The sequence below is a fragment of the Schistocerca serialis genome, chromosome 4 (genome assembly GCF_023864345.2).
Source record: "Schistocerca serialis cubense isolate TAMUIC-IGC-003099 chromosome 4, iqSchSeri2.2, whole genome shotgun sequence".
Taxonomy (NCBI): Eukaryota; Metazoa; Arthropoda; class Insecta; order Orthoptera; family Acrididae; genus Schistocerca; species Schistocerca serialis.
The window spans coordinates 119,521,812-119,546,706 of record NC_064641.1 but is presented as its reverse complement, the minus strand read 5'-3'; the positions used below and the strand labels follow the sequence as shown (position 1 = coordinate 119,546,706).

Genomic DNA, 24,895 nt, shown 5'->3' with positions numbered 1-24,895 from the left:
GTATTCTACCAATAAACCACAGTCTGCCACCTTCCTTACCTACATCTGAGGCTATATGATTGTCCCATTTCATAACCCCCAAATTGTTACACACAGGTATTTATATTAATTAACCAATTCAAACAGTGATTCTTTGATATTATATCTATAGGATACGACATTTTTTTTCATTGTGTGAACTGTACAGTTTTACGTTTCCAAACATTTGAAGTAAGTTGTCTGTCTTGGCACCACTTTGAAATCTTATCAGGATCTGACTGAATATTTCTGTGGCTTCTCACAGACAGTCTCAGTTGTAGATAACTGAATTATATGTGAAAAGTCTGAGGTTACTGTTAATATTGCAAGTGAGGTCATAAATATACAACACTGACAGGAAGGGTCCCAACACAATTCCCTGGGGTGCACCCAAAATTGCTTCAACACCTGTCAATTTTTCTCCATTCAAGATGACATGCTGAATCCTCTGCACCAAAAAATCATCAGTCCAGTCCCAAATCTGAGTTGGTACCCCATATGAATTCGTACCAGTAATAAACATATGTGATACTGAGTCAAATGTACTATGGAAATCAAGCACTGCATCTGTCTGACTGCCTTGGTCCATGATTTTCAGTATGTCATGTGAAAAAAGTACAAGTTGGGTTTGCATGATCTGTGTTCCCAGAATCCATGCAGATTAGTGTAGAGTAGATAATGTTGTCCAAGATTATACAACAGATGAAAATCAGTGAGATAGGCTTGTAGTTTTGTGGATCACTTCTGCTACCCTTCTTGTAGACAGTTGTGACCTTTGCTTTTTCCAACTGGGTACAGTCCTTTGTTTGAAGGATGTGGAAAAGGTTATAGAGTGGCTAATTCAGCTGCAGATTTGGTATAGAATCCGATAAGGATCCCATCAGACCATGAAGCTTCATTCAATTTTAACGATTTCAGCTGTTCCCCAATGCCACTGATGCTAATATCTATTTCACTCATTTCTTCTGTGGTATGAGAATTAAATTGGAACAGTTCTCTTGGGTTTACCTTTGTAAAGGAACATTTAAAAACAGAGTTAAGCATTTCTGTTTTTGCTTTGCTCCCACAATTTCAGTTCCTATCTACTCTGTGACTGCACACAAACTTTAATACCATGACAGCCTTTACAAATGACCGGAATTTCTTTATGCTGTAACTGAATTATCTGTCTTTGTGTTTTGTGAGAGATCCTTGGATAATATTTTGCTGGTAGTCACTGAAAGCTTCATGCATTGCTCTCTTGATAGCTAAACTTGTTTCATTCAACATCTCTCTTTCTACAGTCTTCTGCTTTGCATAGTTTCTGTTTGCTTAGGAATTTCTTTACAGTGACTGTGTACCAAGGAGGGTCTCTCCCATCATATATCCAGTCCATGGTCATCTGTTCTTTTAAACTTGAGCTGTACTTCCTTTACATGCTCCTGTCTTGAGCTAAAAGTTCCAAGTTCCTCATTGAGGTATGGCACCACAGTTTCTTTATGTAGTTTATGAAACACACAAATCTTTGTACTTTCTGTAGCTATTCTTTGTGTTTTGGTAATCATAGTTGCTACAACTGCCCCATAGCCACTGGTACTAGCTTCAATGTGGATGTCTATTAGCTGCCATTAGGTTTAATATATTTCCTTCATGAGTGGGGTTTTGAGCTATCTGTTCCAAGTAGTTTCCAGAGAAGATATTTAGTACCATTTCATCAGATTTCTTCTCATGCCCATCACTAATAAACTGTAATTATCACTATTGATTGTTGGATGATTAAAGTCCTCTCTAATGATTGTAGCATGGTTTGGGAACTAATGTACAAGCAAATGGAGGTTTTCGGTATAGTGTGTTTGGCTACATCAGGAGTTGAGTCTTATGGTAGATGGAAAAATCCAATCATAATTTTACCCCCTCCCCCACCCTCCTTCATATTGGGTCTTGCTCAATCAATCTTGCATGTAGCTTCAATTGTATTTTCATATGTTTATCTACTGTGACAAATACACAATCTCAGATTCCCAGTAGCCAATCCTTTTGTAACACACTTAAATTTTCCCTAAAACTCTCACTGCTGTCAACCCTGAATTTCAACAAGCTTCTGCACCTAGTATTATGTGAGCATCATTGCCTTTTAGGAGTGTTTACAATACTGACGCTTTATTGCATATAGTTTGACACTTAACCACTAGGATTTTAATATTCTCTCCTGTGTGGGGCATTTCTTTGGTTCTTACAGTTATACTTTTGGGTTTCCAACAGCTGTCATAATCTGGACTGGATGGAGAGTCACATAAACTAAAAAACCTTCGTGTGCACCCTCACAGTCAGCTCACGTACCATTCTGTTTGCTGAGCAGCAGTAGTTTGACGTATGACGTGTAATTGGTATCAGAATTTCTAATTTTTTCGCACTATTAGAGAACCCACAACCTGTCTGTGAATTTGTTATATTCTGCCAATATTTGATTTTAGATTCATTTTTTGACATCTATTTACAGTGTTCTTGATATTGCCACAAGTACTTGCAAAATAATTGTATGTGGCAAGTCTGTTGCCTTAATATGGCTGTGGTTGTAGTGATGTACTTGCAATAACTTTTAAAAATATGCCCAGTTGTTGGCTTTTTAAAATATCCATTTTGCAGTACATTTCAGCACGTGAACTTATTGAAAAGTCTTCGTTGTGGAAGGAACACTTATTTCATATGCTGTCTCCTCAAAGGGAAGCAAATTAAACATTAAACTATGCTTTATCCTTTCAATAATGAAGGCTTTCCAATACATCAATACTCATCATCTGAAATGTACTTCAGAATGGATATTTTAAACAGCCAACGACTGGACATATTTTATGCAGTCTGTATTTGGGTTTTCCTATGTTCTAGAAAAATGCATCATTTTTAGAACCAGTAAAAGTATGTCTCAAAGAAATGATTTAGAGAGAGACAGGGGTACATAAAGTAGATATGTAAACCAGTATTCATAGACATTTTTTGTCTTCTTTCCCTTAATGCAGGAACACTGAGCTAAAAACACAGATAACTCCTTGAACCTTGTCATCTTATCCACTATACAAGTAAGCTTGGATGTTAGTATTCTCACTAGTGCATATATGATTACTGTACTTTCTTCAGACATGCCATTAAAATTTTTGGAAAAAAGAACAACTGAAAAAAGTCTGTAGCTATAAATTCATTAGTGTATGTCATTTGAAGTCCAATAGATTTACATCAGGTTTTCTTTCATGTAAATTTGTTGTCACTAAAGCCTCTCCATCTGGTATGCATCTAAAATGAGACTTTCATCTGTTTCTCTTTTGGTCAGTAATTATAATGAGTCTCACGAGAGTGGAGGATTTGCTTCACAAAATGAAAATGTACTGTAATAACTTGTTTCTATGTGTACAAGTTTGATTTCAAATACAATAAAAAAATCTTCTAAATCAGAATGGTTCTCGTGTACATACCTGAATGCACATGCACACTGTTGAAACTGTGCCACAGTATTGTTCTCAGTACATTGTAGTTCAGAGTCTTTATTAGATGGTAGAGCTCATGTGCCTGCCAACCGGAGCACTTAGAGCATTCTCATTGCCATCTCTTGACTGTGGAGCATGATGCTGCTGTCTTTGTGCATCATAGGTGCAAAAAAATAATTTAATTGGGTAAAAAAATCTACTCACGAAGTGGCAGAAGAACACACCCTAAAGACTGTTGTTTTGGCAAGCTTTTGGAGCCAGTGGCTCCTTCGGGCAGAAGAGTTGAAGGGGAAGGAAGAAGGGTGAAGGAAAAGGACTGTAAAGGTCTAGCAAAAGGGGTATATCTTGGGAAAGTCGTCCAGGTCAGGGGAGACTTAACGTATGGAATGAAAAGGATAAGTTCTTCATAGTCAGGTATGAGTGATTGTATGTATTGTCATTAAATTTTTGTTGGCAGAGACAAACAAAGAAACAAGTGTGCTTGAGAGAGTTGCAGGAACCGTTAGCTATTATAACCATACAATAAAGAGAACTAAGAATTTGGGGGGGGGGGGGAGGCATAGCTAAAAGTACTTCTCATGGATTCGGTACTTTAGGAAGGAGACTGAGAAAGGAGAAGAAAATTTTATATATTTAGTTAATATTGATGAACAGGTTTTCAAGGGATTGACACACAGTTTCTATGCGACATGTTCTTCATTTTACATTGTGAGTGTCATAATAAAGGATGTTGTTTGCTATGCTACTTTTTGAGATTTCTTTCTGGGTGCCCATAATTGGGCTAGTTTTGCTTTGGTTGAGCCTTTGTGTATGTGATTTTTTTTTTTTACTCTGGTGAGAAACAAGGTAGTTGAAACATCTATATTGATTGAATAATAGGTTGTACAGACATATCCTGTTAATGTAGTCGTTTACAGACTCTCTAGCTATAGCTTAAGTTATGAGAGATGAGTTTATGCATAGGCTTCAGCTGCAACCTGGGCCCCCCTACTGTGTGGTGGCTGTTCTCAGTGACATCCCCCACCATTACCATTGTTCCTTTTCCTGCTGCATTGTCTGTGCAAGAATACACCAAGTTATTCTAGCGGAACTAATTGATATGATCCACTGACAAGTTATCTCAACTTTAGCACCAGTGGCACAATTTGGTTGACAGATGGTCTCACACATAGCAGCAAAAGAGTTCAATAACTTTTTGTACAGATAAACAAAGATGATGTGACTTACCAAACGAAAGCGCTGGCAGGTCGATAGACACACAAACAAACGCATACATACACACAAAATTCAAGCTTTCGCAACAAACTGTAGCCCCTTCAGGAAAGAGGGAAGGAGAGGGAAAGGCGAAAGGATGTCGGTTTTAAGGGAGAGGGTAAGGAGCCATTCCAATCCCGGGAGCGGAAAGACTTACCTTAGGGGGAAAAAAGGACGGGTATACACTCGCGCGAACACACACACATATCCATCCACACATATCCATCCACACATATCCATCCACACATATCCATCCACACATATCCATCCACACATATCCATCCACACATATCCATCCACACATATCCATCCACACATATCCATCCACACATATCCATCCACACATATCCATCCACACATATCCATCCACACATATCCATCCACACATATCCATCCACACATATCCATCCACACATATCCATCCACACATATCCATCCACACATATCCATCCACACATATCCATCCACACATATCCATCCACACATATCCATCCACACATATCCATCCACACATATCCATCCACACATATCCATCCACACATATACAGACACAAGCAGACATATTTAAAGACAAAGAGTTTGGGCAGAGATGTCAGTCGAGGCGGAAGTGCAGAGGCAAAGATGATGTTGAATGACAGGTGAGGTATGAGTGGCGGCAACTTGAAATTAGCGGAGATTGAGGCCTGGTGGCTAACGGGAAGAGAGGATATATTGAAGAGCAAGTTCCCATCTCCGGAGTTCGGATGGGTTGGTGTTGGTGGGAAGTATCCAGATAACCCGGATGGTGTAACACTGTGCCAAGATGTGCTGGCCGTGCACCAAGGCATGTTTAGCCACAGGGTGATCCTCATTACCAACAAACACTGTCTGCCTGTGTCCATTCATGCGAATGGACAGTTTGTTGCTGGTCATTCCCACATAGAATGCATCACAGTGTAGGCAGGTCAGTTGGTAAATCACGTGGGTGCTTTCACATGTGGCTCTGCCTTTGATCGTGTACACCTTCCCGGTTACAGGACTGGAGTAGGTGGTGGTGGGAGGGTGCATGGGACAGGTTTTACACCGGGGGCGGTTACAAGGATAGGAGCCAGAGGGTAGGGAAGGTGGTTTGGGGATTTCATAGGGATGAACTAACAGGTTACGAAGGTTAGGTGGACAGCGAAAAGACACTCTTGGTGGAGTGGGGAGGATTTCATGAAGGATGGATCTCATTTCAGGGCAGGATTTGAGGAAGTCGTATCCCTGCTGGAGAGCCACATTCAGAGTCTGGTCCAGTCCCCGAAAGTATCCTGTCACAAGTGGGGCACTTTTGTGGTTCTTCTGTGGGGGATTCTGGGTTTGAGGGGATGAGGAAGTGGCTCTGGTTATTTGCTTCTGTACCAGGTCGGGAGGGTAGTTGCGGGACGCGAAAGCTGTTGTCAGGTTGTTGGTGTAATGGTTCAGGGATTCCGGACTGGAGCAGATTCATTTGCCACGAAGACCTAGGCTGTAGGGAAGGGACCGTTTGATGTGGAATGGCTGTCATTCAACATCATCTTTGCCTCTGCACTTCCGCCTCGACTGACATCTCTGCCCAAACTCTTTGTCTTTAAATATGTCTGCTTGTGTCTGTATATGTGTGGATGGATGTGTGTGTGTGTGCGCGCGCGCGAGTGTATACCCGTCTTTTTTTCCCCCTAAGGTAAGTCTTTCGGCTCCCGGGATTGGAATGACTCCTTACCCTCTCCCTTAAAACCCACTTCCTTTCGTCTTTCCCTCTCCTTCCCTCTTTCCTGATGAGGCAACAGTTTGTTGCGAAAGCTTGAATTCTGTGTGTATGTATGTGTCTGTCTGTTGTGTTTCTATCGACCTGCCAGCGCTTTCGTATGGTAAGTCACATCATCTTTGTTATATGGCAGAGATGCTGACTCTGTGTGGCCTTGGCAGCCAGAGACTGTGATCTCTGTGTGTGTGTGTGTGTGTGTGTGTGTGTGTGTGTGTGTGTGTGTGTGTGTGTTTGTTTGTTTTACAAAATTTCCATCAGTTGAATTTTGCCTGTGGCATACCTTCCATGGGATGGTATTCCTTGTCTTGTTTCTTAATAAGAAGAGAAGTAATTGTCAGTGTCATAGATTCAGCATCTAGGGCTCAGTTGTTCTCTTCCTTTTTGTCTGTTTCTAATGAAAAAATAATTGTGCTGTGTTGGTAAAAGACTCAACATTTAAAAATAGAAGTTGGGAAGTAGGAAAGAGTTACTAGGAGACTGAAGCTTTTTAGTTGTACGATGAAATTGGTATGACCCCTAGTTAGTTTCATGGGAAAAGTAAGAGCCTGTGTGCAAGTCTACCTCTACATAAATATTCTGCAAATCACAGTGAAATCATGTCATAATCAGGTGGTAAGTTTTAATCTCTGTGCCAAGTATCATATATTATCTCGATGTACTACACTTGCAGTGTACTCACCGGCTCACAGATCTATGCAAAATTTTGTGTATCTGTACGGGGAATGCTGCATAACAGAAAACTGAACAGTGTTGATACTAATCTCTGCTTACTCTTCTTGACTATCAAGGCACTGGCAAAAGATTGTAACAACAGTCATGTCCCCTATTACTCAGGAAAGCCAAAAGAGGTGGTATGAGGAGGGGAGGAATATTGTGAACGTTGGTATTCTAAGTAAACATTCATTTATTTCACATGAATAATCATTCCTGAAAAATGCTTGATACTGTCTACTTAGTTGGACTTTTAAGAATGGTAGATTACTTGATCTCATTAAAATGGGGTACGAGCTATAACTTATCAGTATGAATATTGTTTGAAAAAGTACTTGTGCCACTGTTTTATGAGAGGGATCCCTTATGCCATCTTAGGGTATCATTGAGCGTGGAAATTGTGACCTATAAGGGGCATGACTGCAAAACAATTTCTTACCTGTTAGTAGCATGTTCAGATCATGCCCGACCTGAATGGTGAGCTGTGGGGAGTTGACAGTGGAGTTCGGTATTGTGGCGTGGGAGACTTCATTTGTTAATGATTGGCTCTGTTCTTCCCTCCCGGTGCTTGGCTCTAGTACTAAGTAAACTTTTCAGCCCTTTGTTGATCTTACATTCCTTTCTGTATCATACTTTCCTGTGTTTAATCATAGGTCCAAAATCTCTTCCTAGTGGAGGAAATCGTTTGCAGCAATACTTCGTTGTACATCATGATCGTACTGGTACAGAAGAGAAATAGGTAGCACTGACTGGGTACAAGGTGAACTCATCCTTTCCTACAGGTGTATAGGCAGAGCAACTACATGTTATCTTTGTCTCCAGCTTGTATCTTTCCACCAGGGGCCTGCAGAAAAAGGTCCAATATGCTAAGCTGTCCTGCAGATTGCCACATTGTCCCTTTATTCATTAAGCCCATCCTTCCAAATTGGACAATGAAAGTTTGTCAGTGGGTTTTATCCATCAACATGGTTATCTTTGTGAGGATTTCAATTAACCTTTCATGTTAGCTTCATATTTTAATCACTTGTCTTTAAGGTATATGACAAAGGTTAACTACTTAAGTGTTGGACTAAACATAGAGAGATTTGATCCTTAGTCAATCCTAGTACTTTTCCTGGCTTATGTCATTCACCTGTGGCAGCAATTTGTTAATGTGATAAAGGCTAAATAGCATCAGGGTTTAGAATCCGTGCTGAACAGTATGTGCACTTAGAATGGGCTGTGTCAGCCAATTCAAAGTTCAGCTGAAGACAAAAGTATACCACCTCCTCCAAAAGGACCATGCCTAGCAAAGGACCGTAATGTTCAAACCAACCTCTGGATCGAGGACAGCATTACTTGATATAAAGTTAAAGGTAATCACAGTTTGAGTGTAAACATGGATGTTAGATAGGTTTGATGCACACTAAAGAGTGTATGATTAATTCTGAGTGTAACACCACAGCTATATTTGAGGAAAGTTGTCTGAATGTTTTTACTTCTGTAGAATGAATATTTGACTTTCCTGGGCTTCATGGTAAAACATTGTGTCGAGTTTGGTGTTAAGGCTTCAAGAAAATGTGAATACTGTAGTAATAATTTAATATGTTCTTCCTGACAGAAATTTTCGTGAGGTCAGTCGTAGTGAAGAATTTCTAAACCTCTCTGCAGCAAAACTGGTGGAATTTGTGAGCAGTGACAACCTTGAAGTGGAGGGAGAAGACACTGTGTTCCAGGCGATCATGCGGTGGTTCAACCATAGTCCAGAGCTCAGGAGGCAGGAGTTTCATAAGGTCTGTAATGCTCTGAAATATTTATCCAGAAATTATATAATTCTGTTTGCAAAACAAATAACTCTGGTACATAGCACTTGCGTGTGATCCATGAAACTTGTACTATTTACTTTTACACAACATTTGTAATATGCTTTGGGTCTTCACAAAGCTGTAATGGCTTTTATTGGCAATTGGTAGATACTGCAGTTAAAGATCTGTCTCGCAACTTGTGCTGTACAGTATTAGGAATGCAACTCCGTTTGGTTCTATGATGATTTATTAGACACGAGTATGCGTGCCCACCCACCCACTCACACTCGCACCCACACCCACCTTTTGTTAAATGTAATATGTGAGTTTTCCTCTCCTGTGCCAAATTCCTCATTTCAGAGAAGCACTTACATCCAGTGCCCTCATTTATTTTTTGGAAATATTCCAGTCTCTGTTACCATCTGCAACTCCCTTGTTAACTGTGGAACTTATACCTTGATGCAAGGCATGTCTCATTACTCCATCGCTTCTTGTCAATGTTATTGACACGTTCCTCCTCTTGTCGATCTGCAGAGAACCACCTCATTTCTTATCAGCCCACCTAATTTTGAATACCCTTCCATAACACCACATCTCTATCACTTAGATTCTCTTTTCCAGTGTCCTGTACATAAACATGTTAAGTAGTGAGACAATTTGCTGTTTTCCGTTGCTTTCTATCTGCATTGTATGTTCACCTCTTCTCAATACTTTATGCAGGACGGAATACGGTGGTTGTGGCGGAAGTAATGCATCTGTTTGTAACACCGTTTGGGACGGAGCTTGGCCTGCTGCAGAACATACATATGGTATGTGGCAGTGGTACAGCAAAATACTCCGCCAGCAGTCTTAGTGCTTACAAAGCTGTTCTGTTTGCCAAGTGATCCAAGGATAAAACAAATTGTTCTGTCCTGTTTCAGCATGTCTGCTAGAACACTAAATTATTATTGGCCCTTATTACCATATACAGTATGTCCCAAACCTGTAGAGTCAAAATTATCTAGATTAGAGGATCCTAAATAGAGTGCTTTGAGGTAAGAGACTAATGGTCAAAAATGAATATTTAGCTTCTTATTGATATAAACAGCTTGCACTTTATAGCAACAACTAAAGGTCATACCAACTGTTGACAGTGATGACCATCAGTTTTAACGTATGTATTACTATGTAATCCATCAGCGGGACTGGACACTGGATTCAAAATGATTTGGTTCAATTGCTAGCAAATATTGTTCACGAGAATGTTGTAATTGCTGCTCCACCAGCGTTCTCTGTACTGCACCCTAGAAAGTGTGTATTTCAAGGAAAAGTTGACAGCTGTTTATTGATGAATATTACCCCACACAGTACTATATTACTTCTCAAATTTTACTGTATTAACAGCTCCATTTCTAATTTCAATGATAAATTTCTTACATTTTGATTAACTCCTGTTACAAAACATTTCTCTGTTAAAGATTGATTAGATGTCTGTGCGCTGCATACACTGCACAACACGTTAAATGTGTGTCTAAAAGTCCCTGTGCCCGAAACACCCTATCTTTGATAAGCGGTCACAAAATATAAACAATGGTAAACTCTAATATGGACACATTAGATGGACATGTAATTTGTTTTAAATGGCACTTGTTTTTTAGTAAGCATTTGACACACACACACACACACACACACACACACACACACACACACACACAGCTTAATCACTAAAGATGTCAGTGTTAAGCTGAGCATATTACATTGCATGTGTCTTCTACGATGTATGTTGAAGTAAAGGAATGGTATCTGTATAGACATTGATGCTTACTGGCTATTCACCATATGGTGGAGATGTTGACTTGCAGACACACAACAAAAGGACTGCTGCACAAGTAAACTTTTGGGCAGAAGGTCTTCTTCTGAATTAATCACCACACACACACTGAGATGGCTGCTGAGGCCAGACTGGGAGCAACTGTACATAATGGAAGAAGCAATCTGGGTGTTAGGCGGATGGGGAGGGATAGCAAGAGAAGGGTGGGGGACAGTAAGTGTTGCTTGTGGAAACATACAGGTACGAGGTGGTAAGAGGGTGGGGCAGCTAGATGCAGTTGGGAGGTTATATGGATGGCAGAGGGAAGAGGGGGGGGGGGGGGGGAGTGGAAAAGGAGATAAGTAAAAAAGACTTACCTCCACCACCAGGATTGCTTCTTCCATCCTGCACAGGTGTTTGCAATCTGGCCTTGGCAGCCAGATACAGTAGTTTTTGTGGTTTTTTTATTTTCTTCTTCTTCTTCGTCTACTACTACTACTACTACTACTAAAGCCTTTTGGCCTAAAGCTACTGGCTCAGCAGTCTTGTTGTTGCACCTGTCTGCGAACTCAACTTCTCCACTTGGTGGCGAGTAGCATTCTATCCTTTTCATAATTTGTCCTTATTCCATCGTATTTGTTTTCATTGTTTGGTGGAATATTTGAAATTGATCATCACTTTTCATTTGGCAGTGTAGTGGACCAAGGAACAGCTGCTGAAAAACCAGAGTGAAACACAAGCAGTTATTGCGTGTTAGGAGGTGTTAGTCTTCCTGTGGATATGGTAACATCTGTAGATGTTTTGGGAGACGGGAGGGTCGTGGAGAAGTGGCAATCTGTCCAGTAGAGAACATATACACAGTCCTTTATTCAATTAATCAACTTAATTCATCCATGAAAATGAAAAAAAAATCTTTAATTATCCCATCCATCTAGTACAGTCATTCATTGCTTGAGCCACAGTGTGGTTGTGGCATGGAGTGAGGCCAGGCAGCTGTCTTCTGTTTCAACGGCTGGCTGCAGCATTCCCAGTGGCATGGAGATGGCATTGCCTGGATTCAAAGTGTGGATCGACACTGAAGAGCAAGGCTGGTGGCTGGTCCGGTGTTGGTATCAGGGCTGAGTAGACAGGCATAGATTCTTTTTTCACAATCTGGTGGTGGCAGAGTTCACTATGGAGACTCCCAGCCAACGTATGGCAAGTGTCATGCGTGGTCCTGCCGTGCTGAATGTGACGTAGTCACCTGGGCTGACGTTTAAATGCTGGCGCTCAGCACTGAATTTGCAGAAGGGCTGCATTTGTGGGCCACTGTGAACCCACCGAGCGAGGTGGCGCAGTGGTTAGCACACTGGACTCGCATTCGGGAGGACGACGGTTCAATCCCGTCTCCGGCTATCCTGATTTAGGTTTTCCGTGATTTCCCTCAATCGTTTCAGGCAAATGCCGGGATGGTTCCTTTGAAAGGGCACGGCCGATTTCCTTCCCAATCCTTCCCTAACCCGAGCTTGCGCTCCGTCTCTAATGACCTCGCTGTCGACGGGACGGTAAACACTAACCACCACCACCACTGTGAACCATCTGGAACAGCCCGTGGTCTGCCCATTGAGGATGCGTAAGTCAGTTGAGCCGGATTGGCTTCTCAAAAGCTGGTCCCAAGACACTGGTACCTACAACAGTGTCATGGAAGTCATGCTGCTGCTGAAGGATGCTGATCAAGCACAGGTGATGGCCAGCTGCAGCTGATGTCTGTGACTTTTGACCCAGTTTCAGCACAGTTGGTATGATGATATGGGAGCTTATAACGCAGTTCACCATCCAGCACCTGCTGTCTGACTGTGGCCTCCTTGCAGTTCTATGCTCAGACTTCTGTGCAAAATTCTTCTATAGTTTTGTCCCATTACAACAGTATTGTATTTAAATAGTTTAATGTTGCAGACATCAGTTGTCATTGTTAGGCTATATACATTTACTATCACATCATCTAATAAACTACATGTTGTCAAATGACTTACAACTACAATAAAATTAAATATTCTTTCCTCAAATATCAGTGCTGACAATTTACAGTAGGAGGCAGCCTTTCACGGCAGGTATTTGCAATACGTGTACCGGGTAGTGCAGTGCGCGCTGTGTGCATCTCAGGATGCTGAAGCATCATGGGTGTGTTTATTAATCAGTGCACTTGGAGTAGCCTTCAGTTTCTGCCACCAGGTGAAAATATGATGCTGTAAGCAGTCAAAATGTAAAATGTTTCCTGTTTTGATGTCGATATGCTGTTCGTCACTTGACTTCTTTTGTGAAGTGACTATTGGTGTAAAGGGTTCAGAAGGTTGAGGTTTTTTTGTATGAAATGGAGTAGCTATTGAGAAGGCAGTGCACTGCTGGTAAAGTTTTTATCAAAATGCCAGCAATAGCAGTCAGAATAGGAGCAATATTGGCACTGAATTGCAGGAATATTGCCAACAGAAATAGCTGTGGACAAGTCCCATGTCAATAAATGAACAACAGAATATGAAGAAGAAAGTTGAAGAAACAGGTGAATGAGGTGGTGCAGCAGGGAAGAACTTTAGCTCATTTTCCATGGCAGTTATTGATGAAGCTGCTGTAGCTACAGCCACTGAGCAGCAAACGTTTGAAATCCTGCAGTCAGTGCTAGAGATGTCACGAGAATTCTGTCTTTCCCAGTTAACAGTTCAAAAGATATTGTGGCGCATTTTACACTGTCATCTCTACACAAGATTCAAAATGTGCACTAAATGAAGCCCCAAATAGACTGTCATGCTGTGACTTTGCCCTTAATTTTTGACATGCATGTAAATGGAGAACATGTGGCTGAAGAATATTCTTTGGGAAGGAGAGTCACATTTTACTCTGGTAGGGGCTGTGAAAGGGGTTCCACTCTCCCACATGTTGTGCAGGAACATCCACTGCACTCAGCTTATGTGAATGTGTGGTATGTTTTCACAAGCTCCCTCATTCTCGGGGATGACACGTCATTGGCCTGTTAGATGTACAGTGATATTTGCACGATATAAGGACTTTCTTGTGCAGCATACAATTCCAGCTTTGCAAGAATGCAACTGTGTCCACACCACTATTTTCATGCAAGATCGGGTGACACCACACGTCGCTTGCGAGGTGAAAGATTTGCTTCTAGAAAGCTTTTGTAATGATTGTCATATCTAGGCAATTTCAAGATGTGTGACCTTCCAGATCCTGTGACCCAAATTGTGGTTGTGGGGGGGGGGGGGGGGTACCTGAAAGATTGTGTCTTATCAGGGATGTATCCCACCTCTTCTTGATCTGAAGGCTACTGTACGATGACATGTCACTCTGATGACAGTGGATATGCTGTGAGCAACTGTCGACAGTGCCGTGTTATGGGCACACCATGTTGCTTAGTCAGGAGACACGTATTGAATACATGTTGTAACTTGTGACCAAAAAATGCCGGAACCACCGTTATCAAGTGTGTGATTGTTCCTCCCCTTTTACTGCACCCACACCGCCTGTCTGCATACAGTGCTATATCCTCACCTGGTGGCAGGAAGTAGAACCTTTTTTTTCCCCTCCCAGGATACTCCTTGAGCGCACCGATTAATGGACATAACAACGATGTTTCAGTTCCCCACACTGCAGCACTCTTAATACTGTCAGTTTAAATATAACCACCCAGTATTATGAGCATTTGGCCATGGTCCAAGGCATAGCTCTATGCCTAATGTTTCATCCTCCAATGCCGGAGGCATCATCAGAGGCTTTAACAACTCAGAAAGCGAAGCTCACCAGGCCAAGCTGTAAATATACACACAACGGTCAGTTTGTGATATCGACTGCTGCCTAAGATCACAGAGTTGCCCTGACATGTACTTTGGAGCTTGTTGTGGGGTAGTCGGTGCTGTTTGTTTTCTTTAGCACCAAGGCCCACAACTAGTCTAATTTCAGTCGTCCTCCTTTGCTGTTGAAATTTTTTTTAAAGGTCGTGTTTCTGTGGCCTCTCTGTACATCTTAGCGTTTTCATTATTATATCTTGCTGAAACCAATGTGTGAGAGAAACGAATTTGACATTCGTGAAATCTTCTCGGGTGATCAGCCGAGTAAAGGCGTCGTCTTCTCGCAACGTTTCGAAGGGTTTCGTACCCATCAGCTTGAAGATGATGGGTACGAAACCCTTCGAAACGTTGCGAGAAGACGACGCCTTTACTCGGCTGATCACCCGAGAAGATTTCACGAATGGAATACGCCGAGAAAGTCTCAAATCACATTTTACGAATTTGACAGTTTTCCATGCTAGTGCATGATCTGCTACTGCTGATTTATCCATCTTGCCCAAGCAGCTATTGCTCTCGTGTTTCTAAAGGCAGGTGTTAACACTTCTTTGTGTATTCCCTCTGTACATTTGGCTGCAAGTTCAAAGGACTCTGTATACTACTAATGTGGCAAGCAACGGATTTAGGTCCTTTGCAGTGTTCAAATGTTTGTGGACCTTTCTTACTGGTTTAAGCATTGTATCAGTACTGCGTTTTCTCGATGCTTTGCTGATGCTATTTGTGACAGTTTTTACAAATTGAAGAAAACTTTTCTTTTTAGTTGGTTCCTTTTTGTTAGAAGCTCTAGACCCTTTAGGATGTAGTGCCTTATTTATCTCTGCCAGAGTTTTCATTTTTTCGGAATGCTGTTCGTAAGTGATTGAGCTCATCTTCAAAGTACTGTGGTTCACAGATTCATTTAGTCCAGTCCATCATTGTTTTGGTCACTCCTGTTCTCTGCTTGGGATGGTAATTGGAATTTCTGTGAAGGTATCTCTCTTTATGAGTGGTCTTTCTGTAAACATTATGTCCTGAAGTTCCATCACATTTTTTAGGTACCAGTACATCAAAACCCCATATTTGACCTTCTTTCTCTTTTCCTCTGGTGAACTTAATTTTAATATCAATATTGTTCAAAAGATATAGAATGGTCTCATGGAAGAAGGAAAAATAAACACTCTAAATTTCTAAATCTAATACAAACAGTTCTGCTTGCTGAGCTTGTTTGAATCTGTAATGGCTTTCCATGTCATTAAAGCATCCAGTGATATCTCCAGGACTGGAATATGAAATGTTTGGTAGAGAGCTACGTCTTGGACAACAGACTAATGTTCATAATACAAATGTCAGCAATTTGCGGGACTCCTCCAGCTGATCCCCCCCTCTGTTTTAGTCTTCCTCCCATATACAGCATCAGTTGAGTTATCTGCACCAGTGACCTGCAGTGTGCAGAGCCAGCTAGTGTCGCCCTGGACTGCCATGCAAGGTACACTCCACTTTCATGTTGTAAATAGCTTGCTACCAATTAGTAAATAGTACTTGCATGAACACTGTGTCGGACATTGCCTGGCTCAGGCACTGCATACCTCCAGAGCTGGAGATACTGCATGGGGTGACACAAACACTGGTTATGTGGCAGTATGCTGCCCAAAGGAGACCCTGTGGTTCTGAAGTTTGAATATTGTTATGGATTTGTGTTTTTTCTATTCCCTATACTAGGAGCCATGCCTCATGAAGGTAAATCATAACCTGTTCGTCTGTCTCTTTGTGAATTTCACAGTTTATGCCATGTTAGCAGCTACTGTCCCTCTCTTCGAATGTTTCGTGTTGAAGTAGTTAAAAATAAACGCATGCATTTACATTGAGATTCTCTGCAGAAAGTAAGGTAAATGCCCATTTACAGGTTCCTTTTAACATGGCTGTGTAATTGCATGAATTGTCTAAAATTTATATCCCCACTCTGTCTCTGCCTGTTGCACGAAACCGAAGGTGATTCTGTACCTACATAAGAAAATGCATCCAATAATACATGAATGTTGTTGAAGAAACTAAAATATTCAGTCACATTCACATCTACATATGTACATACATACTCCGCAAGCCTCCGTATAGTTCATGGCAGAGGGTACCCTGTACCACTACTAGTCATCTCCTTTCCTTTTCCACTTGCAAACTGGGTGAGAGAAAACATCATACAAGCCCAAATTTCTCTTATGTTGGTGGTAGTAGAGTTATTCTGCAGTTAGCTGCAAATATCTGTTCTCCAAAAATTCTCAATAGTGTTTCACAAAAAGATCATCATCTTCCCTCCAGGGATTTTCATTTGAAGTCATGAAGCATCTGTGTAACACTCGTAACACTTGCTTGTCGATTGAACCCACCAGTAACAAATCTAGTGGCATGCCTCTTAATTGCTTCAACATATTTCATTAATCTGACATGGTGTGGATTCTAAACACTCAAGCAGTACTCAACTAGGGGTTTCGGGTGTATTCTTTATGTGGTATTCTTTACAGATGAGCTAGAAATCCTAACAATCTCCCAATAAACTGAAGCCAACCATTTGCCTTCCCTACTCCTGTCCTTGCATGCCCATTCCATTTGATTGTGCTTTGCAACATCGTGGGTGGATATCTAACTGATCAGACTGTCGAGCAGTATACCACTAATATTGTATTCCAACATTACAGGGTTATTTTCCCTACTCATCTGTATTAACTGGTATCTTTCTACATTTAGAGCAAGCTGCCATTCATCACACCAATTATAAATCTTTCATCCATTATCCTATAATCACTCAATGATGATACTTTCCTGTATACTACAGCATCATCAGCAATCAATTGCTGGTTGTTACTCGCCCTACCCATCAAAGTGATTATGTACATAGAAAAAAAGAGCAGTCCTGTCACACTTTGCTGGGGCACTTGTGACAATACCCTTGTTTTGATGTACACTTGCCATTTAGGACAATGTATTGTGTTCTATTACATAATAAGTCTTTGAGCCACTAGAGTACTTGGGAACCAATTCTGTATGCTCAGATTTTCATTAAGTCAGCAGTGGGGCACCATGTCAGATGCTTTCCAGAAATCTAGAAATATGGAATCTACCTGTCGCCCTTCACCCACGTTACCCAGGATATGGTATGCTTCCACAGAATGGAAAGTTAAGCTTCTCTGCTGTGCTAATCAAGTGATTTTGAGTAAAACAGAGATAGAATATGACAACTTGATACAAAGACCGTGTGAGTGTCTTAATTGAACTTGTATGAACAGAATTTCTCTCTCTTTGAAAACAAAAGAGGACTGCTACAACAGTAGCAAATGTAATCTAGAACTAAATTTACATTGTATAAAGATTATACCGTATTTACTCGAATCTAAGCCGCACTGTTTTTCCGGTTTTTGTAATCTAAAAAACCACCTGCGGCTTAGAATCGAGTGCAAAGTAAGCGGAAGTTCTGAAAAATGTTGGTAGGTGCCGCCACAACTAACTTCTGCAGTCGAATATATGTAGCGCTACACAGGCATGCTTTGCAGGCACAAAGATAAATACTGGCGCCAAAACCTCTGCGTCAGTAAATAAATTAAAAAAAAAAAATAAATAAATAAATAAATTGGAAGATGAGCTTTTTTTCTCTGCCCCGAGTTTTGACCACTGCATTTTCATACATAATCCAACGAAGTAAATACAAATTCCATATTGTTCATCTTCGAATGTAGCTGGCTAGCAGCATTTCAGTGTACTACGAAAATCCGACTGGCAAGACTGTTTGGGATGTTTGTCAATATGGCCAACTCGACGTTCTGAATTTTTTCCTACCTGTGAGAAGAGATGGTTGCTAATATGAACTTTTATGAATTGTGAATCACATGCAGTATTCTCTTCACCATAAGAATAATATGAATATAAACATTTTGCCATGTATTCTTTCGTATTTGCTGCTATCTCATTTAAATCCTGTCTGCCTAATAAATTATGAAACTAGAGTGAGACAACAGCAAACGCGGAAGAATATACATATCATGTCATGTTTATATTCATATTATTCTTATGCCTAATGGTGATACAGTTAGAAATGAAGCACGGCAATTGACTAGATTTTTAAATCTAGGATGACTCTTATTTCTGTGCAGAATGTAATGTACTAAAGAGGTGTCTGCAAAGATTTTCAAATGGAGAAAATTTTTTACTAAACTCTCATTCAGAACATCATCTATCATACACAATCTATTATTTGGTTCTTGTTGATCATTATCAAAGAAAGCAGCAGTGTAAGTAATAACAAATAGCAGTTTTTTTTTTAAGCGATGGTAGCATGCACAAAAGCAAGCCATGCCGCGAGCGGCGAAAGGCCGTAAACACTCATCAGAATGCGACAAACAATGCATGACACAATACAGTAATGCATTTTCAGCTTAGAGAGACGTAAACAACTGTAACAAAGAGAACGGCGTTATCAGATCAAAGAAAAATAAGCAATCAATTCAAACCAGACGAAGCACGTGAAAAAGGAAGGGTACCCGCATAAATACGGACGGAGCGCCTGATGCATAGCAATGGCTACCTGGCAAAGCTTAACTGCTGAGCTTAAGACTCGAACCAAACTACTGTAGTTGTATCGTCATTCTTTTGATCTAAATTGTATCTCATATTACAATGGACCAACTTTGTTTCGATTTGGAGGTGCGACCTAAAACTTTTCTCTCCCCTTGAATTTCAAGTCTCAAATTTCAGATGCGGCTTAAATTCGGGAAAATTTTTTTTTTCCTTGATTTCGAGTCTAATTTTTCAGGTGCGGCTTAGATTCGAGTGTGGCTTAGATTCGAGTAAATACGGTAGGCCAAAAAATACATGTAACTGCTTTCCACATTGGTGTTAATCTGTCGCAAACGGTGTTGTAGGGATTTTTCGCCCATAACAACCATTTTCATCATAAGCACTGGTTACTGGTAGAGTGAGTTGTGTGTGTGTGTGTGTGTGTGTGTGTGTGTGTGTGTGTGTGTGTGTGTGTGTGTGTAACTACGTTGGCCACACAGATGGCTGCTGCTCCCCTTAATTGTTATTCATATGTACTCATACGATCAGTATTTTGGAACATTGTTTAACATCACAAGAGTAGGTGCGGGATGTACCAGGCATACCTTTTAAGTAAATATGTCATACTTCATGGGGAATGGCTGTTGTAGACAAATATGGGACTCCAATACTGCTCTCCTGGACAAGGTCCTAGTAGAATTGGTTTGACATTGCCGTCCTCCGATCTGTTATGAAGTGTGGGTGCATGAGATGAACAGAGAGAGTGAATTCCAGTGCCCTTACTGCCTGCTCTTCTTGAATAGCACCAAGGTGCTGCCACGCTAACATCGCCCTACAATAGATGGATCAGTGTCAGATTCTATCATATTGTGAGGCATATTAGAGGATTGGAAATTAATCAGAGAAGTGGCTCAAAGTGTGGCGATTGGGAACTTGCTCTTGCTGGTCGTCTTCCCGTTTCAGTACTTGTTCTGGCTTACCTCAGTCAGATGCCAATGCCCCAGTATATGAAAGCAACTTTGGCTATGAATATTTGTTTTACATCATGTATCAGTAAACATTTGTCGTCTTGAGTTACAGAAAACTTGACTTGATTTATATACAAAAGGAATAGTTTGAATCAGAGTAGTTGGCATTTGACATCTCTCAGGCTGGACTACTGCCGTTACTGTCCCCCACTGTGCTGCCGCTTCCATCATGCAGAGGGTGGTGCCTGCCAGTTCACAAGTAGCATTCTCAGAAGTGAAAATTTCACATGTATCAGGAAAGCGTGTACCTCCATTTTTAATTAAAACTAAGAAGAGATTTTTGATGTGCCTAGAAAATCTATGCCACACATGAATTTCAAATGATAGAAACTCCTGGTTGGAAGATCAACAATATTCGGAAAAGAATAGACAGTTGTGAAGCAGCCATTGAAATCAAGCATGTTATCTTCAGCTGCATGTTGTGCCACGAGGTGGGCTACTTCGCTCTTGGCCACAGTTTGGCAGTGGTCATCCATCCTGTTGGACGGCTGGTTGGTTGTTATACTGTGCCTAAACCATTCAATCTCTCCCAATGGCGTAACCATAAAAATTTCTTTCTCTAGATCCCACCCCTCCTCTCACAATGACCTTCACCTTTTTCGATTCTACCAGTCCCTGTCCCTCTCAAACCTGGCATTGCAAAAACACATTTTCGTGGCACAAGCATCTCGGAACCATCTCTCCCTCTGCAAGATACTTCTACTCTGCAATCTGTACTATGTACGTCACATCTTCAAAATTGAATCCTTCACTCTCCAGGACCTGGAAGAGTATGTCAGTCACCATCTCTGTAAGTTATTGGACCTGCTGACATTCTGCTGCTGCCTTGGGGCACAACTATTCATCCCCTGTCCTACCCAGTGTGTTCCTCCTCGTCAATCCCTCATAGCACCCAGACTCTGTTTAGTGGATCTTTTCAAGTTACCACATCCCCCCAAAACTCTCTACCAGCACATCAAATCTGGAATCTAAACAATCCCCTAACACTATTGTGAACCTTTCCACCAAAATCCTCAACCCCACAGAAGTTTGTCTTATCCAAAGGCCCCACCTTTAGCCCTACTTCCAAATTTAACCATATTGGACTTTTCAAAGACCTACTCTCTTCCTGAACCCTGAAATGGAAATACTGCTTTGCCACCAGTCCCTCCAACCCAAGCCAATCTATTTCCAACATTGAATTCTGCCTATCCCAGTTCATAGTACCATCCAACTGTGGTCTGAGGTCCTCCCCCTCCTCCCACCTAACCACCCCAGTGTCAACTTCCATGATTTCCTTATCTCCAACTTGGCCTCATCATCATTACCCAGGTTCTTTCCTAAGAACGCTAACTTTGAGCAGAGGAAAGGACAGCCATAAAGTCTCAAAACCGATCCTCACATAATCATCCACCCTGCAGACAAAGGCCCCTCAACTGTTGTGATGAATCACAGTGACTACCTGGCAGAAACCCTCTGCCAGTTGTGTGACCTGTCCACCTTTAAACTGTAACAGAGTTATCCCATCCCATAGGTCCAATATAACCTCCAATCCGTGCTTAAAGCCTTAGACCCTTCCTAGAACCTCTCCCCTGAATCAGTTTCCCTCCTCACCTTTACAACACCCTTCCTACCCACCTTGTACATGCTCCCCAAAACTCGCACTCCCAACAATCCTGGACACCCCATTGTTGTTGGGTGTTGTGTCCTCACTGAAAGAATTTCGGTCCTCATTGACCAACACCTCCAACATGTAGTCTCATCTCCAACTTAAGATCCCAACTGACTCTCCACCATCCCCACCGCTTTACCTCCTGGTTTCCCACTGGTCACTATTGACACCATTTCCCTTTACGCCAACACCCTTCAATGTCCATGGTCTTGCCACAGTTGAATACTACCTTTTCCAATGTTCTTCAGACTCCAGACCCACTACTTCATTCCTCATTCACCTAACTACATATATCTTTAAAAAAATGCTTCTTCTTTGGATGGAAGATACACAAAAAAGTCTCAGCCATGGGCATTCGCATGGCACCCTCCTTTCTACCTGTTTGTTGGCAATCTAGAGGAAACCTTCCTAGCCTCCCCAAACCCTGCTCTAATTCAGGTTCATAGATGGTATATTCATGATCTGCACTCAGGGGCAAGACACCCTATTCTTATCTCTTCACAGACTCAACATCCTCTCCCCCATCCACTTCACCAGGTTCCCTGCTTGCCATCGACCTAGACGTTGGCTTCCTCAGACCCGGAGATGATGTGTATCTTTGCCAATATGCTGGTCACCGAAGCCTTCACAGACAGGCACTGTCCCCTGCCCTGGACCTGGTCTGCAAACAGACTTCCCATGCCATTTTTGCCCCCCACCCTCCCACCATCCTCCCACTATCCCCAAGAGCTGGCTACAAAAGGGAGCCCATTATGTCACCCAACCCCACCTCAGACTGGAACAGCTGAACCACACCCTTCATCAGGGGTTTGGTTATCTATCCTGATGCCCTGAAATGAGGGACACCCCACCAGGATCCTTCCAATACCTTCTAATGTGATGTTCTGTCACCTACCCAACCTCCACATCATCTTAGCCCATTCGTATGTTATCCCCAATCCCAACCACTTGCTAGAGGGATCGTATCCCTGTGGATGACACAGGTGCAAAACTTGCACAATCCACTCCCCCTCCCAGCATTTCCTATCCTAGTTCTGTCACAGGCTTATCTTACCCCCATTGAAGGCTGGGCCACCTGTGAAAGGAGCCATGTTGTGTACCAGCCCTGATGCAACCATTGCAAGACACAATATACAGCTGGATATAACATGCTTGATTTCAATGGTCACTTCAAAACCTGGGCCATCTGGATTCTCCCCTCCACCACCAGCTTTTCCAAATGCTGCAGATGGGAGCTATCCTTAAAACACATTCTCCACTCCTGAAATTATCGTGGCCTTGTCCTACAGCAACTTACTCTTCCCACACCCTCCACGCAGCAATTTCCAGCCCTTTGTCCAATCAGCTCCTCCCTTTTCATATTCCATCACCCTCTTTGTGTGCCACTCTCTGCCAGTGTACCCACCTGTCCTTTGTCCTTCCCTGCTCCACCTCCCACCCTCCCCCCCCTTTCCCCTCCTCTCCACCCCCCCCCCCCCCCCCCCCCCACACACACACACCACCACCTCCTCCCAGTACTGCACTTGGTAGTCTCTAGTCCCTGCACACCTCACTAGACAGCACTCTTCTCTCCTCCCATCTGTACCCTACTATCTCTCCCCCTTCCCTGCCCCATTCCAGACTGTTATTTATGTGACAGTCACATTCTGGTCAGAGCTGCTGGTGGTAGCAGTTTTGTGTGTGTGTGTGTGTGTGTGTGTGTGTGAGAGAGAGAGAGAGAGAGAGAGAGAGAGAGAGAGAGAGAGAGAGAGAGATGCCACATGTGCTTGCTTGTCTGAATATGGGGTGCATGAAGTTTTTTTTTTTTTCCTTTGCTGGAAAAGGCTTTGGTCAAAAGCTATTAATGTGCAGCAGTCTTTTCATTGTGCTTGTCTGCAACTCAGTTCTAAGTAGCAATCAGTCCTCTTCATAATACATGAATTTGAGCTTTTTGTGTGACTCTTCTGCCCATCCAACCATAGGTTAGGTAGGTTAGAAAATAAAAAGTAAAATCTATAAGTTGCATATCGTGAGGGTTAGTGAAGTTTGGTGAAAGGATGAACAAGATTTCTGGTCAGGTGAATACAAGGTTACAAATACAAAATCATATAGAGGTAATGCAGGGGTTGGCCTAATAATGAATAAGAAAATAAGGAAGTGGGTAAGATACTATAGGAAGCGTAGTAAATGCATTATCATAGCTGAGGTAGACATGAAACCAGCACCCACAATAGTAGTACAAGTTTATATGCCAACTAGCTTCACTAATGATGAAGAGATTGAAAGAATGTATGATGAGATAAAAGAAATTATTCAGATCGTTAAGGGAGAGCAAAATGTAATTGTGACGGGGGGACTGGAATTTGGTTGTAGGAAGAGGAAGAGAAGGAAAAATGGTAGGAGAATATGGAATTGAGGGGGGGGGGGGGGGGGGGGGAATGAAAGAGGAAGCCTCCTGGTAGAATTTTGCACAGAGCGTAATTTATCACTGGTTTAAGCATCCTGAAGAAGACTTTATACATGGAAGAGACCTGGAGGAACCAGAAGGTTTCAGATTTATTATATAATGGTAAGATAAAGATTTCGGAACCAGATTTTAAATTTTAAGGCATTTCCAAAGGCAGATGTGGTCTCTGACAATTTATTGGTTATTAAAACAAGAATAAAACTGAGAAATTGTGGAGAGGTAGCAAATTAAGGAGATGGGACCTGGATAAACTGAAAGAACCAGAGGTTTTTGACCATTTGAGAGGGAGCATTAGGGAACGATTGACAAGAGGAGGGGAAAGGAATACAGTTCAAGAAGAATGGGTAGCTTTGAGAGATGAAATAGTGAAAGTGGCAGAGGATCAAGTAGGTAAAAAGACAAGGCCTGTAGAAATCCTTGGATGTCACAGGAGACATTGAATTTAATTGGTGAAAGGAGAAAATATAAAAATGCAGAAAATGAGGCAGGTGAAAGGAAATACAAAATTCAAAAAAATAAGATTTACAGGAAGTGCAAAATGCTTAAGCAAAAAGCTGTATGAATGTGAAGAGTTTACATGGAAAATCACTACTAAGCAAAGCAGGGGAAAGGTGAAAGGAATGTATAGAGGGACTATACA

At 41.7% G+C, this 24,895-nt stretch overlaps 1 protein-coding gene across 3 annotated transcripts in view; it reads left to right on the top strand.

Moving 5' to 3' along the window:
• LOC126473934 (kelch-like protein 12) overlaps positions 1 to 24,895 on the top strand; it is a 77,278-nt gene that overhangs the window by 11,753 nt on the left and 40,630 nt on the right. For all 3 annotated transcript variants that reach the window (XM_050101294.1, XM_050101293.1, XM_050101295.1), the window contains one exon: positions 8,807 to 8,978. In XM_050101294.1, the coding sequence (XP_049957251.1) occupies positions 8,807 to 8,978 (172 nt within the window). The remainder of the gene's footprint in view (positions 1 to 8,806; positions 8,979 to 24,895) is intronic.